Source organism: Pediculus humanus, genomic scaffold, assembly GCF_000006295.1.
Source record: "Pediculus humanus corporis 1103172108201 genomic scaffold, whole genome shotgun sequence".
NCBI lineage: Eukaryota > Metazoa > Arthropoda > Insecta > Psocodea > Pediculidae > Pediculus > Pediculus humanus.
In genome coordinates, this window is record NW_002987771.1 from 115,145 (window position 1) to 130,100 (window position 14,956).

Consider the following 14,956-nt stretch of genomic DNA (forward strand, 5'->3'; position numbering starts at 1 on the left):
AAAGAGTTTGACGGTTAATTTCGCAAGTTAAATCAACGTAAATATAATTATTATTATTATTATTATTATTATCATTATCATTATTATTTTCCTGTCGGTAAATTACCGGAAACGTTTGGTTATTTATTTATTCTCATTAAAATTTTTTTTTTTTGTTTTTCCGTTTAGGTGTGTGATGATGAATTTGTTTTTTAAGCAGTGATCTTCTTCCCCCCTCCTCTCTCTTTCTCATCTCATCTCGGGATCGTATTCGATTTACAAAAGCAGAAGAAAAATCATCGGACGCAATGTGCAGCACGACGACCATACACGACGGATTTCGAACAATGAACAAAATAAACGAAAAAGGAAATTCTCACAGGGTTTATAAGTTGGTTTTGACGGGGGGTCCGTGCGGTGGAAAGACAACGGGTCAATCGAGGCTATCGACATTTTTCGAAAATCTCGGATGGAAAGTTTTCCGGGTTCCGGAAACGGCGACCGTCCTCCTGAGCGGTGGAATCAAATTTTCCGATTTGTCACCGGAAGAAACGGTTAAATTTCAAGAGAATTTACTCAAGACGATACTTCAAATAGAGAACACTTTTTTCACGTTGGGTAACATTCGTATTTATTATTATTATTATTATTATTATTGAAAATCGATCGATCGATCGATCCATTAATTAAATTTTCTATTTTCCAAACAGCCGAAACTTGTACTCAAGATTGTCTCATTATCTGTGATAGAGGTGCCATGGATGCTTCCGCATATCTTTTAAACGAAAAATGGGAACACATAATAAAAACGAATAATTGGAACAACGTCGAACTTCGCGACAACAGATACAATCAAATAATTCACATGGTAAAATTATTATTATTATTATTATTATTATTTCTAATCTGCCTGCGTGACGCGACGAAATCAATTTGTTATATAGTAAAATTGCTGACACGTTCGTTAATTTAATTCCCTTAAGCCTTCCCTAAAAAAAAAAATGAAGGGAGCTCATTGTTGAAATAAACACATAAAATGTATTGAAAGAATGTGCTGAGACATCCGTTCCGGAACCGTTCCTGAGTTCCCCCCCCCCTCTCTCTCTCTCTCCCTTCCTCCCTCAATTAAATGTCGCGTTATTTTCATTCATTCGAAAAAGAATCATTGGGATTTTAGTATTATTATTATTATTGATTTTTCAGATGTCGGCTGCCGTCGGAGCGGAAGAATTTTATTCGACGGAAGATCATGCATGCCGAAGCGAGGGAGTTCAATTGGCGCGAGAAATCGATTACAAATCCGCAGCATCCTGGGTGGGTCACCCGTATTTCGACGTCATTGACAATTCTACGGATTTCGAGACGAAAATGAAAAGGATGATAGATGCCGTGTGTCAAAAATTGGGGGTCAACACGGGGGATCGACTTTTGAAAAATTCTAAAAAGCATAAGTTTCTCGTGAGAGGACCCCTTCCGCCGGACGATCAATTTCCACCATTTCAAGATTTCGACGTCGTTCATAATTATTTGCAGAGCAGTAGTCCCAACGTGCAAGCGAGACTGAGAAAAAGAGGACAGAAGGGACATTGGATGTACATACACACATTGCGTAAACCAAAGATAAAAGATCAGGTAGGTTACCGAGAGGGTTGGTTAAATACGGGGGACCGCCATCTTTACAAGAAGTTCTAACAAAATTTTTTTTCTATTGACAGACCATCGAAGTGAGAACTCAGTTGAGCGTTCGGGATTATTTGAACATATTGCAACAGAGAGATCACAGTCATTTCACCGTTTATAAAAAAAGGCGGTGCTTTTTAATCAACAATCAGTATTTTCAATTGGATATTTATAAAAAACCCGGTCACCCTCGTTGCCGCGGATTGTTACTTTTGGAAACGTATTCGACTTTGGACGATTCGGAATTGGTTAAAAGGTTGCCAAATTTTTTAGACATCGCCGAAGAAGTTACCGGTAATCCGAAATATTCAATGTTCAATTTATCCCTAATAGAAGATTGGGATTCGACCAATCAATTTTGCTACCAGTTCACGGAGAAAAAAGTCAACGGTTTCAATCACGAGGAATTGAAAAATTCTTCTTTGATCGCGGAAAAGAAAAATTAATCAATTTTTTTTTTTTTTTTTTTTTTTTTTTGTCATCATCATCCCCCTCATTCTTTTACCCCTTCTTTCACTCTCCCGCGAATGCAAACAAAAAAAAAAAAAAGAAAAATTGTTTACCTTTTAATTTTAAATTTGTTTTTTTCCCTCGCAAAATCATCGCGGAAATAAAATTTAATCAATTGTTATATTGCGCCTATGTTTAACGCGTTTGTAAACAAAAAACAAAAGAGAGAATTGTCTTTTTTTTTTTTTTTGTTTTTCATAAGTTGGACAACTTGGAACGATTAGTTCACAATTAATTTCAAACCGTAACGGAAAAGGAACGCGAGTATAATGTCAAGTGTTTTGTTAATTAATTAATTAATTAAAAATGGTGTAATGAAATAATTTTTCACGTGTTATCATGCGTGCGTGCGTGTGTAACACACACGCACACACATCGTAACGTTTTTTACGCGTCAAAAGGTAATATTAATAATGATAAATATATATATTTTTTATATGTCTCCGTATAATGAATTTAAGAGAATCATACGAAATAACGTTTTTTTCGTTTTTTTGTTGTTTTTAACGATTATACAATAATAATATTTATATCATATATAAAAATATAAATCGGTAGAGTTTTTTTTTAAATATTTTATTTATATATATATGCATATTTATTTTTGTAAGAACGAAATCATTTGTCGAATATCGAAGAAACGTGGACGCCATGTTTTTTTTTTTTTTAATTAATATTCATATTTATCTGGTGGTTAGGTTACGTCAAACGAATTTAAAAAATTCGAAAATAAATGGGGGGTAGGAAAAAGAACAAAAAATGGCAAATTTTTTTATTATATTATTTATTATTTAATCAATTATTATTATTATTATTATCATTACACATTGTTAATTTATGATGTATCATTAATACATGAATACGTTTATTATAAAAAATTTTTGTATTATTATTAGTATTATATATAAATAAATCGAAAGGGTATTATTATTATTATTTAAAAGAAAATCATGAGTTATTTAATTTAATAATTAGTTTTATTATTGTATTATTATTATTATTATTATTTATAATAGTTATAAGAAAAATTAAGAGATGAGAAGAGTGTGTGGTGTGTGTTGCAATTGTAAATTGCACTCGATTTTATATTATAATTATTTTTTTTTCTTTATTTTTTTTGTTAAATTTTTTATTATTATTATTATTATTATGAAAATAACGAATCAAATAAAATATACATAATTGTTATTAAAAAAAAAAAAAAAAAAAAAAATTGTAATTTTTAATCATTTAATGAGTTAAAATAAGAAAATACAATAAATAAATAAAATAAATATTATGAGAAAAAAAAAATTTAGTAGGAAATAATAAATAAAATAAAAATTAGTAGTTATTAGTAAAACTATAATAATAATAATAATAATAGGATTTCTTTTTAGATTTTCATGCTCATAAATTTAAGTAGTAGAGTCTCGATATTAATTAAATTAGTTTAAAAAAAAACATTTTTTTTTTTTACATTGTATTTTAATGTAGAGGAAAAAAAAGTAGTTATTATTATTATTACTATATATTTTTTTAAATAGTAGTTATTATTATTATAATATATACTTTAAATAGTAGTTATTATTAGTTATCATCATCATCATTTATTTGATTTCAATTTTTTTGATTTAGTTTTACACAATCATACATGCCTTATTGTATTATTATTATTATTATTATTATTATTATTATTATTTACTTACATAAATTGTAATCAAAGTTATTAATTTAAAAAGAAAAGAATTAAAGAAAAGTTATTTAGTATTATTATTTTTTTAGTTTGTTTTAAAATTAATAATAATATATATATATATATATAAATATAGTTTATTTTAATCACATTTTATTAATTTTTTTTAATTTTGTAATGTTGGCAATTTTTTATTTAAATAATATTTATTTAATTTATTTAGTTTGACACAACGCACACGTAATTGTCAATAAAAAAATTAATATTATTATTAATATTACATACCACGTAATGATTTGTATGATGATGACGTCACACGTAGTAGTATTTATCGAAATTGAATTTGATACGAATCGATATATCGATCGTGATGTTGAATCAAATAAGATAATAAGACGTGAAAATTGATGATGAAAAAATTGAAATTCTTTCGGTGTTATTTATTGATTGTTTAAATCGATACCGATTTAACAACCAAAATGGGAACAACAAGTTTTATCGATTACAACAATCGATACACACTTACAGCTGATGAAAGAGAACCACGTGGTTTTACATCTCTACGTTATTGTGCACTCATCTCTCTCTCTCTCTCACTCACTCTCATCATCATCATCATCGTCGTCGTGTTGCAAGGACGTTAATATTTTTCTTTTACTTTTTTATATTTAATTTTAAGGTTTTTAAGAAACATTATTATTATTATTATTATTATTATTATTATTATTATTATTATTATTATAATTAATCGATTGTTTTTAATGATTCATATGAATCCAGCAGGTGATGTAAAAAGTTTGACTTTAAATGATGCAGATGACTCAATGTAATCAAATAGGGGAATGAAAAGTTTATTGTTGTTAGTGAAAACCCCAACAACAACAACAACAACCTCCCTTGTTTGTTTGTTTGTTTGTTTTAACAATTTTTAAATAATTTTTATCCTATTAGATTATTTTGTTATATGAAAATGAAAAAAAAATTTTTGACTTACACCAAAGATTTTTTTTACCATTTCTCTTCTGCTTGCAATGTTGTTGTTGTTGTTGTTGTTGTTTACATCTTTATAAATTTAATTTGTTGAATTTTATTAACTATAAAATAAATGGGAAATAAAAGTGTTACGTCACACACACTCCATGATACTAAATAATGTTTTTGAGGTTTTATTTTCAAATAATTTATAAATTTTCTAGAACATGTACATCATCTTGTTGAATTTATTTGAAATCATACCACGTGATATTATTTTTTTATATGTCTTTATAAATCAAACAAAAACAAAAAAATTGAGTTTTCATTTTAAAATGGAGATTTAAAAACAAGTTTTTTTGATTTTACTTTGTTTCTTTTTACAAATTGCAATATGTCACGTTATAATATCATCATTATATTATTATTTCCTGTCGTTATCGATTTTAATGATAACATTTGTATCATTCTTAAATAATATAAGATTTAATAACCAAATAAAAAAAAAAGAAATTGTTTACGTCATGATAAATGTATTATTTTCATAAATAACGGTTTTTTTTCCCCAACTAATTGTTGTTGGTGTTGGGAGGTGTATATGTATATGTAAAACTTAATAATTACAGTTGTATCATAAGTTAATAATAATAATAATAATAAAGGGAGATTAGATAAAATGTATTAAGCATTCAAAGGAATTAAATTTCAGTTAGGATATCATTGTAATAATATGGAAAATCATTAAAAATTAAAAAACGAAAAACGTGATAATTTGGAAAATGGAAGAGAGAGAGATAGATAGATAGAAGAAAAGAAAATAAATGAAAATCAAAGAGCAGGTGGAATAGAATGGAAAGGCAAACAACACAGACAGGAAGGTTTTCAAAAAAAAAAAAAAAGAAAAAGAAAAACGGTGACGTGTGACTTTGTCGACATTGCGCATGTGCGACACCGGCGATCGATATTACTAAGAACGTGTCCATAAACAATTCAAAATATTATTATCAAGTTATTCTATTTTTTTTTTTTTTTTTTTTTTTTTTTTTTAAAAAGTTTTTCCTTTCATTTTTTTTTTCTGTTCAGTATTTCATCCCCGTTTTATTATTTTATTTTTTTTACTTTTGTTTGAACTTTAATTTTGATTTTTCGGTACGAATACAATACGTGCTACTACTACGTGTGTGTGCGTGTGTGTATTTAATCGTTGTGAATCGCGTATATATATATATATATGGATAACGAAAAAAACAATTATACAGGTAAAATAATAATAACTTTTTACTTTTAATAATTATTATTATTATTAATCTTGTGTCACGCACTTTTATTATTATTATTATTAATCGTGTGCGTGAGTGTGTTACGCACACAAAACTTTTTAAATTTATTATTATTTTTTAATAAATTTTTAACGTTTTTTTATATGTCTACGTCAGTCACGTTGGATTTGAAATTTTATTTATTTATTTATTAATTAATAGATTAAAATTATTGTTTATTATTATTATTATTATTATTATTATTGTCGGTTATCATATTCATTAACAAAAAACTTATTAACAAATTATGTATTATTGTTTGTTTGTTTGTTGTTTTCATATATGTATGTGTAAAATTTTTTCCCAAGTTCAGTAAAACAAACATGAAAGTGAAAAAAAAAAGTTTTAAACAAATTTATTGATAACATTATCATCATTATTAATTTATGTTTAATAGAATTATTAATTAAGATTAATAAAACTTATGTAAATTAAAAAACGTTGATTAATATTTTACTGAACTTGAAATTTTTAATTTAAGCTTTTCTTTTATATATATTGATTTTATTATTATTATTATTGAAAAGATTAATACATAAATTTTTTTTTAAGGGGAGAGAGGAAGGGGGAGGTGTAAGGAAGGGGGAGGGAGGAGGTGTTGGATGTTTTCAATTGTTTAATAATATTAAAATTTTTATTTATTTAAAATAAAACTGAGGATAAAAATAAAATAATATTGTTGTTTTTTATACATAAACAAAAAAAAAACATGCAATTGTAAAAATCAGGAGGGGAAAGTAGAGAGGGAGGAAGGGGGATGTTTTTAAAGGTACGTTTAATAATAAGGTCAAAGGTTAAAATTAAAAAAAAAAATAATTAATTAATTAATTGTTAATAATAATTGTTATGAAAATAATTTTTTTCAAATGATTTGATTATTATTTATTAAATAATATGACATAATATGACGAGGGAGGGGAGAGTGTTTGTGGGAAAAAGGGGGATGAAGTTTAATAAAATCGTTTTGGACTTTTTATGTCAAAGCAAGAGGGGGGGAGTAAGGGGGGAAGGGATAGAGAAGAAAAAGGTTGTTTTCCCATTGAAATTTTACATGAATACGACAAAAAAAATGTCGGTGATGGTCGTGGTGGTCGCGGTGGTGGTGGTGGTGGTGTCGGTGTCGGTTTTTACTCACTACTAAAGGGTAGTCATCAGACTGTTAGATATGCACATGCGTCTAGCCTTTTGTATTTTGAGAAAGAAAAAGTTTTACCGATCGATAAATATACTCTCCCCCGTGTTAAAATATATTTTTTTTTTTTTCCCCCTAACTTAACTTCATTTCAATTCATTTACCCTCGTTAAAGTTCTTTATATGTATGCATTTTTTTTAATAATAGGTAAAAATGGTAAATGATTTTGTTTAGGGGTAGGGAGGGAGGGAGGAGGAGAGGGTACTAGGGACAAAAAGAAAATTTGGGACAGATGGGGAGGGGGAGGGAAAAGAAAATTATTTGTGTTTAATTGTGTTTATTATTTATTAAGATTTGTTTTTGTTTCCCCCTCCTCTCCCCCGAATATTATTCGAAACATGAAAATTTAATTAAATATTTAATACAATAATAATAATAATAATAATAATAATAATAATAATAATTATAGTTATTAACGTCGTCGTCGATAAAAGGAAAATTTAGAAAAGAAAAAAAATTTTTTTTTTTTTTTTGTTGACATTTATAAATAAATTGAAAAAAAATTTATTTTTAAGGTTTTTTTTTTAAACTTTAAAATTTTTTTTTTGTTTTCGTGATGACCTTTTGTACCCTTTAAAAAAAAAACGTGGCAGTAGAATTTATTCATTTTTTTTCCCATGTTTTCAAAATTTCACTTTTACAGATTTTTATTATTTTGAATAATTATTTGTTCAAATATAAATGATTTTTTTATTTATTTTAAGGCAAAAAAAAAATTAAACAATTTTATTAAATTATTAATAATAAATACGACGACGACGACGACGGCGGCCATTTTTAATTTGACACAAATCTTATTAATAATTTTTTTTTACATTTAAATCGTATTAATAATTTTTGTTTTTTATTTGTTTGATTTCAGATTTTCCGGTAAATTGGACAATCATCATAATACAATCAAAAAACGTTTAAATATTTAATTATTTATTATTTACTTCCGGTTATTCGATATTTAAAAAAAAAATGAAACGGCCAAAAATGATCGTTAAATCCGTTAGAGAACAAAAAACTAGAAAAAAATTTATTTTGATAAAAAAATGAAAAAAAAAAATTATTTATCATTATTATTATTATTATTTCGTTTAGTTTATTATTATTATTATTATTAATCTCGAATGCCTTATTTTGTTGTGATTTATTCTAAATTTAATTCTTCGGTCGATACAAAAAAAAAAAAATTTTAAATTAAAAAAAAAAAAATAAAAGGAACACAATGGCTTTCGAATGAAGAAAGAAAACGTTAAATTTTTAAACCGGAACTCAAAACGACACCTAGCGAAGAAAAAATGAACTAAAAAGGAATGATAATAGGTAAGCAGTTTAATTTATTTATTTTATTTTTTAACCGTTAGATGTTAGTTTTTGTTTTTTAATTTAATTTTACTCGTAAAAACGTTTTGACTCCCTTTCACCCGCCCCGCCCCCCCCAATAAATTGTTTCGAATTTTCTTTTTAGTCGTAAAAATTATTAATCTGTTTTTTTATTATTATTATCACGATATGTAAATCAATGAGGAAATTAAACTAATATTGAATCGTTACATTCGTTTCCCCGCCCCCCCCCCCCCAATATAAAAAAAAAAAATTAATTAACTATTAAAAGAGTAATTAATGTTTTAAAAAAAAAAAAACAATTACACGCAACTCATTAATTAATTATTATTATTATTCTTTTTTATCATTAAAGTACGTGTCACGCTAACGAATAAGGTTAAATAAATCGATGACACGAAAATAATAAACGTTTTTATATATATATATAGATTATTAATATTTAAAATTATATTTATTTCCACGTGATAATTAACGATTATTGATTGATTGATTGATTGATTGATTGATTGATAATCGATAATTTTTTTTTTATATTAAAAATACGATTCGAGATTTGCATGAATTAAAAATGTCTTGATCGTTACCCTTTATTTTTTTTTTTTTTTTTTTTTTTAAATTAGAAGAATGTGTTGACGAAAAAAAAAAATTTAAATTTAAATTTAAATTTTTGAACAAAAAAAATGACGTATAAAAAAAGAAAGAAATAATAATAATAACAATCGGGAAATTTTAAATGTATATGTATTTAAAGTGCGGGAAATTCAATTGTAAAATGAAAATATAAATAAATAATAATAATAATAATTCGATGTTAAAGTTTGGAACACGATGGTGTAAGTTCGGATTTATATAATTATAAGTAAAAAGCGAATGGAAAAAAAAAAAAAAAAATTATTTAAATAATGTAATAATAATAATAATAATACGAAATGAAAAAGAAAATTCATTTTACGTTGGAAAAAGTTTGATGCGTTTGTATGGAAAACATGGGCGAACTAGTTGAACAACGTGATCTGGAAGAACCGATACCCATGGAAGGCGTTGATTCGCCAGTACGTAACGCGCAAGTCTCGGAACGCCGCGAACGGATTTCACCGGAGCACGCGGTTATTGTTTCGGTTCGTAGCGAACGTCCTTCGTGTAAAGACGAGGATCAAGAAGTATTATCGGTAATTGTATCACCGCGAGCTGATTCGAGAGATTCCGAGCTTTTATCGCCGACTTCAGCCAGCATGATTGACGCATCCGAATTTCGAATGCAACCTGAGCCGACCTACCAAACTCTTACGAGCATGGTAGATCGCGGAATATCTCCGGCAGGTCTCTCACCGAATTCTTCTTACGCAACTTTAACTCCTCTTCAACCCTTACCTCCGATATCCACGGTATCCGATAAATTTGCTTACGGTCATGCTGGTAGCGTGTCTGGATCGTTCACGGTCATGCAGAATAATTTAGGTTTGGGATACGGATACGATAAAATGGGGGTTTCGTCACATTATTCTACTCCGGCATTAGGTTTGGGCATTCCCCATTCACCTCTTTCTCCCCAAAGTCCCTACAGTCAGGGCATTCAATCACCGCAAAAAAGCATGTCTCCGACAGGTTACGAATCTCCCAATTATCATAGATCTATGGCGGGACCTCAAAGTCCCGCTTTGAGCCCTCCTTCTGCTTCTTTACATTCTCCCGTTAATTCAACCATACACTTCGGAGGTGGTGCTCCGCCTAACCTGAACGGAATTTCGGCAATGACTCCTCACAGCACTCCGATATCTCCTCAGCATTCTCCCAATATGGGAGTTCAAAGAGAATTGGTTGAATCTCCTTCGCCGCCCACGGTAATACACAGACCTCCCAGTCAGGGCAAACCTATTCAAAACGAAATGGCCGTGAACGTTGTCCTCAACACTCCGACGACATCGGAGGTCGAGGAAATAAACACAAAAGAGCTCGCTCAAAGAATTAGCGCCGAGCTTAAAAGATACAGCATACCCCAAGCTATTTTTGCTCAAAGAGTGTTGTGTCGGTCACAGGGGACTTTATCGGATTTGTTACGGAATCCAAAACCTTGGTCTAAGCTCAAAAGCGGTCGGGAAACTTTTCGAAGAATGTGGAAATGGCTTCAAGAGCCGGAGTTCCAAAGGATGTCTGCGCTGCGGCTGGCCGGTGAGTTTATTTTTTAAATAGTTTTAAAATTTTTTTACACTTCTTTCTCTGTCCTGTAGGCATTTGTTCACCTTTTACTTTTTGCAAGATGAATTTTTTTTTATTTTTTTATTTTTTCACACACACGATCCTTTCAACCGCATCCTAACGTGTCCTACGAATTGTCTTTGAATCATAAACAAAAAAAAGTATTCTAAATACACGATAAGTGATAAAAAATCATAATTTTATAACCGGAAATCAGGGATTTCAAATGTCGAAATAATAAGAAAAAAATTAACAGACAAAGCAGAAGCCATTTTATTTAAATATCATAAACAAATGAAAATTTATTTAAACAATTAATTAATTAATAACACCCGAAAAAAAAAATTTTTTTTTTTTTTAAATAACTGTAAATTACTTTTTTTATTTTCTCAGGTATGTCTTGTGGCTTTCTTTTTAAGTAAGAAAATCATCCGCCCTTTTTGGAATCATTGAGGTAACTACAGTAATACTGTTGTAATTGTAAAAAATGGTTCGATGATAAAAAAAAAAATTAAACGGAGAGAATAATAATAATAAACATCACTTTGTCGAAATGGCTCGCTTTCGGAAAATGGAAATCTTAAAGGAAAAAGGAAATCTTATTATTTACGTAAGAAAAAAATAAAATGAAGAAAAAAAAAACAAAGGAAAGGATAGCAATTAAATGAAAACATGGAAGAGCTCAGCTGCAGAAAATATAGTTTGAGAAACGAGTTAACTGACAGAAAGAAATTGGCAGTCTGGCAGCAATCACAACAACAACAGCAACAGCACTTTGGCAGCAATTTATCACGGACTCCTTTAAAATGTTTCCTCAACAACAACAACAACAACCGTTCACAAGGGGGCAAACTCAATTTTCATTTAAGACTTTATCAATTTGATTAATATCAATTAAATTTTTTTGACGTGTCAATAAGTATAATCGATGACACGTCACGTCGTCGTGGAAAATATTTTAAACACGGATAAAATTTACACAAAGGAAAAAATTTATCATTATTATTATTTAAAAAATATTTATATAAAAAAGTTACCCGAGTTTGGATGGTTATAACCCTTTTGGTGAAATGGGTAGTTGTGAAGTGGGGGGAAGAGAGGGAGAGAGAGAAAAAAATCACGGAATGGCATGATAAAACCATGATTTCATCCCTCTACCGTCACCCCCTCCCCCTCCCCCACTCTTCAAACCACTTCGTTAAAATTCTAAGCAAAAATAAACGTACAAAGGCCGGAAAATGGAATGCAGAGAATTTTTTTCCAGGAGGAGAGTTAACTGTTCCCGTTATAACTTTAATAAAAACTACAAACGACGAGCGCCGGTTCACCTGGATAACCTATTGGAAACTCGTGGAGGCCTTTTTTAAAGATCATATCACGGTCGGTTATTTATTTAATAAAAGGTGATGGATAATCTTAATTAAAAGGGGGGATTATAAAATTATTATTATTATTAAACAATTAGAAATAAATTTGTCGTAGAGGTCAAGTAATAAAAGGGTTTTCCACCCTATAAGAGATTATTATTATTATTAAAAAAAAGATGGAAAACCCTTAGCAAAAGGCCTCGCGCCCCCCCGCCTCCCCCCACAACATTGACGGAATATGATTGACAGTAGATAAAAATTAATTAGCTGAGTCTCTCTCTCTTTCTGATCCTACCTGCCGCAAGAGCCGCAGAAACTCCAAATATTTTAATATCAAACAATGAAAATCTCATCCTTTGTAATGCACCCCCCTCCCCCCATATTCTCAGCCGCCGCCGCCGCTTCAACCCTTCAGACGTTTTTCTACCCCTATTTTTAACCCTCGGCTCATCATCTCTCTCTCTCTCTCTTTTTTTTGTTTTTTTTTTTTTTTTACTTTTCAATATTCCAACCTTCAATCCTTCTTCACATACTTCCTTTTCTTCAATTTTTTTTTTTCTGCTTTGTTTTCATCTTATTAATTTTTTTTTTTAAAAAAGTAATTTCATAAGTAAAAGAGAGAGAGAGAGAGAGGGGGGGGGGTTATGAAATAAAATTAAAAAAAAAAAGAGAGAGAAAATATTTTTTTTTTGTACGAAACGTTACCTCACCTGAATTTTCTCATATTAAAAAATCTTTTCGTTCTTTTTGACCCTCGTTACCCCCCCCCTCCCTTATTGATGGGGGGCATCAAATCGCGAGTCTTATACGACTGCATTCGATTTTATTAGGATTATATATCGCACAACGAAAGAGAGAGAGAGAGAGAGAAAATTTAAAATTTAAATTATTATTAACAAAATATTATTATTATTAAATGACGTATATAAAAAAAAAGTTCCGATAGACGCCATATTGAAATTAAAACAATTAATTTAATAAAAAAAAAATCACCCCCGGGGTGGAGGAGGCGAGGGATGAGATAAATAAATAATCGTGAAAAAAAAGAAGAAGAAGAAGGTATTTTAAAGAAAAATTGATTTTTTAAGATAGAACGTAACAATGATGATGATGATGATGGAAAATCCACCGGAGGATGGAGGGTTGGGGGGTTGAGGGGGGAAAAGTGGGAAAGGAAAACGATGACGATTATTACGATCCAAGAAATTAACTCGAAAAAGTGAAAAATGCAAATTTTTGAAAGATGTTGGAAATAACAAAGTCAAACAATTGCTCTTCGGTTTAATCGAATTACCAAGTGACACAAAAAAAAAGGAAAGAAGGAGAAGAAAGGAAAAACCTGGAGTATGAGAAAAGAAAAGAAAAGAAAAAAGATGAAGAAGAAATTTAAAAAAAAAACGATTCGAAAGAAGGGAAAAATAAAGAAAGAAAGAAAGAGAGAGAAGAAAATAAAAAGACACAATGAAGTGGTTGGGGGAGATGAAAGTCGTGGTGGTGGTGGTGGTGAAAAAAGCAGAAGACAAAAATGAAAGAGAGAGAGAGAGAGAGAGAGAGAGAGTAATCGAGAGGGCAGACACACTTTTTCTTATTTATTTATTTATTTATTTTTTCCCGAAAAAAAAGAAGAAAAGATGAAAAACAACTTTGTTCTTTTTAATGTTAAATTTTAATAATATTGAAAAAGGGGTTTTTTTTTTCAACCCCTTGGTACAAGAAAAAACATAGATAAAGGGTAGTTTTGTCAACTTTTTTTTTTCCCTTCTGACGTCAGACTTGTGGTGTGTGTGTGTGGTACGTCATCGTCATCGTGACAACAACAACAACAACAACAAAAAAGCGAGCCATTACGACAATAAGTGATTAGTGACGTCATCGTAACCGATTTTTTTTTTTTACAAACAATATAAAAAATTAATTAATAATAATGATAATAAGAAGGAACAGGTATAGAAAATAATGACGTAATCACATTCTCGAAATGATTTTTTTTTTATTTAAAAAGAAAGCACAGGAAAAAAGACAAAGGAAAAGGAAGGGACAGGGAAAAAAGGAAAAATTTAATTAAATTGTTTTTCTTATTGACTCCCTCCCCCTTCCCTCCTCCCTCCCCCCTCAACGTTTTCGTTTTTAAATGAAAAAAAAATAATGATAATAATAATAATACTAAAACAAAACGAATCGAGGGTTATTTAAAAAAAAAAAAATTTTTTTTGTTTATGCAAATAAATTTTCATTTTAATTTATTTTTACAGAATATCAAAAAATATTTTTAAACAGTTGTCGTAATGATAATAATAATAATAATAATTAAATTTCGGGTAGGAAAATTTTAAAAAATGGCGGAAAAATTCTACGAAATTTTCCTGTTTTGTTTAAACTCATTCTTATAGTTTTCCGCAAATGGTTTTTTTATTAAACTATTTCCGGTTGTAACATCCCTCTTATGACACTTAAATTTCACCCTTATGGCGCGCATAATATATATATATCGAATGTAAAAAAAAAAATTTAAGATGATATTTTGCCCTGTTGCCAAATGGTTAAAGAAGGACATTATGTAAATTTGTAGTCAATCAAAAAAAAAAAAAAGGGACTACTCTTCCCGAAAAAAAATAGGGATGTGTTCCCCTTTTTTATTGTTTTGTAAAAACGTTTTGTTATTTCTTCTAAAGTTGATAGATTCGTATCAAAAAATCATTTTTTTCTCTCCCCCTACCCCCAAACCCCCTT

General features: G+C 29.1%; 2 protein-coding genes across 2 annotated transcripts in view; both read left to right on the forward strand.

Moving 5' to 3' along the window:
- Nucleotides 1–287: 287 nt before the first annotated feature.
- Nucleotides 288–2,105, forward strand: Phum_PHUM432760 (uncharacterized protein; the record flags this gene model as incomplete). The annotated part of the gene is made up of 4 exons (XM_002429380.1): nt 288–597; nt 690–847; nt 1,183–1,611; nt 1,695–2,105. 4 exons carry the CDS (start codon nt 288–290, stop codon nt 2,103–2,105), a joined length of 1,308 nt encoding a protein of 435 aa, XP_002429425.1.
- Nucleotides 2,106–9,640: 7,535 nt separating this feature from the next.
- Phum_PHUM432770 (uncharacterized protein) overlaps nt 9,641–14,956 on the forward strand; it is a gene marked incomplete at both ends in the record, with an annotated part of 16,295 nt that continues 10,979 nt past the window's right edge. The window contains 3 exons of the mRNA XM_002429381.1: nt 9,641–10,382; nt 10,476–10,561; nt 10,592–10,832. Of these exons, the coding sequence (XP_002429426.1) occupies nt 9,641–10,382; nt 10,476–10,561; nt 10,592–10,832 (1,069 nt within the window). The remainder of the gene's footprint in view (nt 10,383–10,475; nt 10,562–10,591; nt 10,833–14,956) is intronic.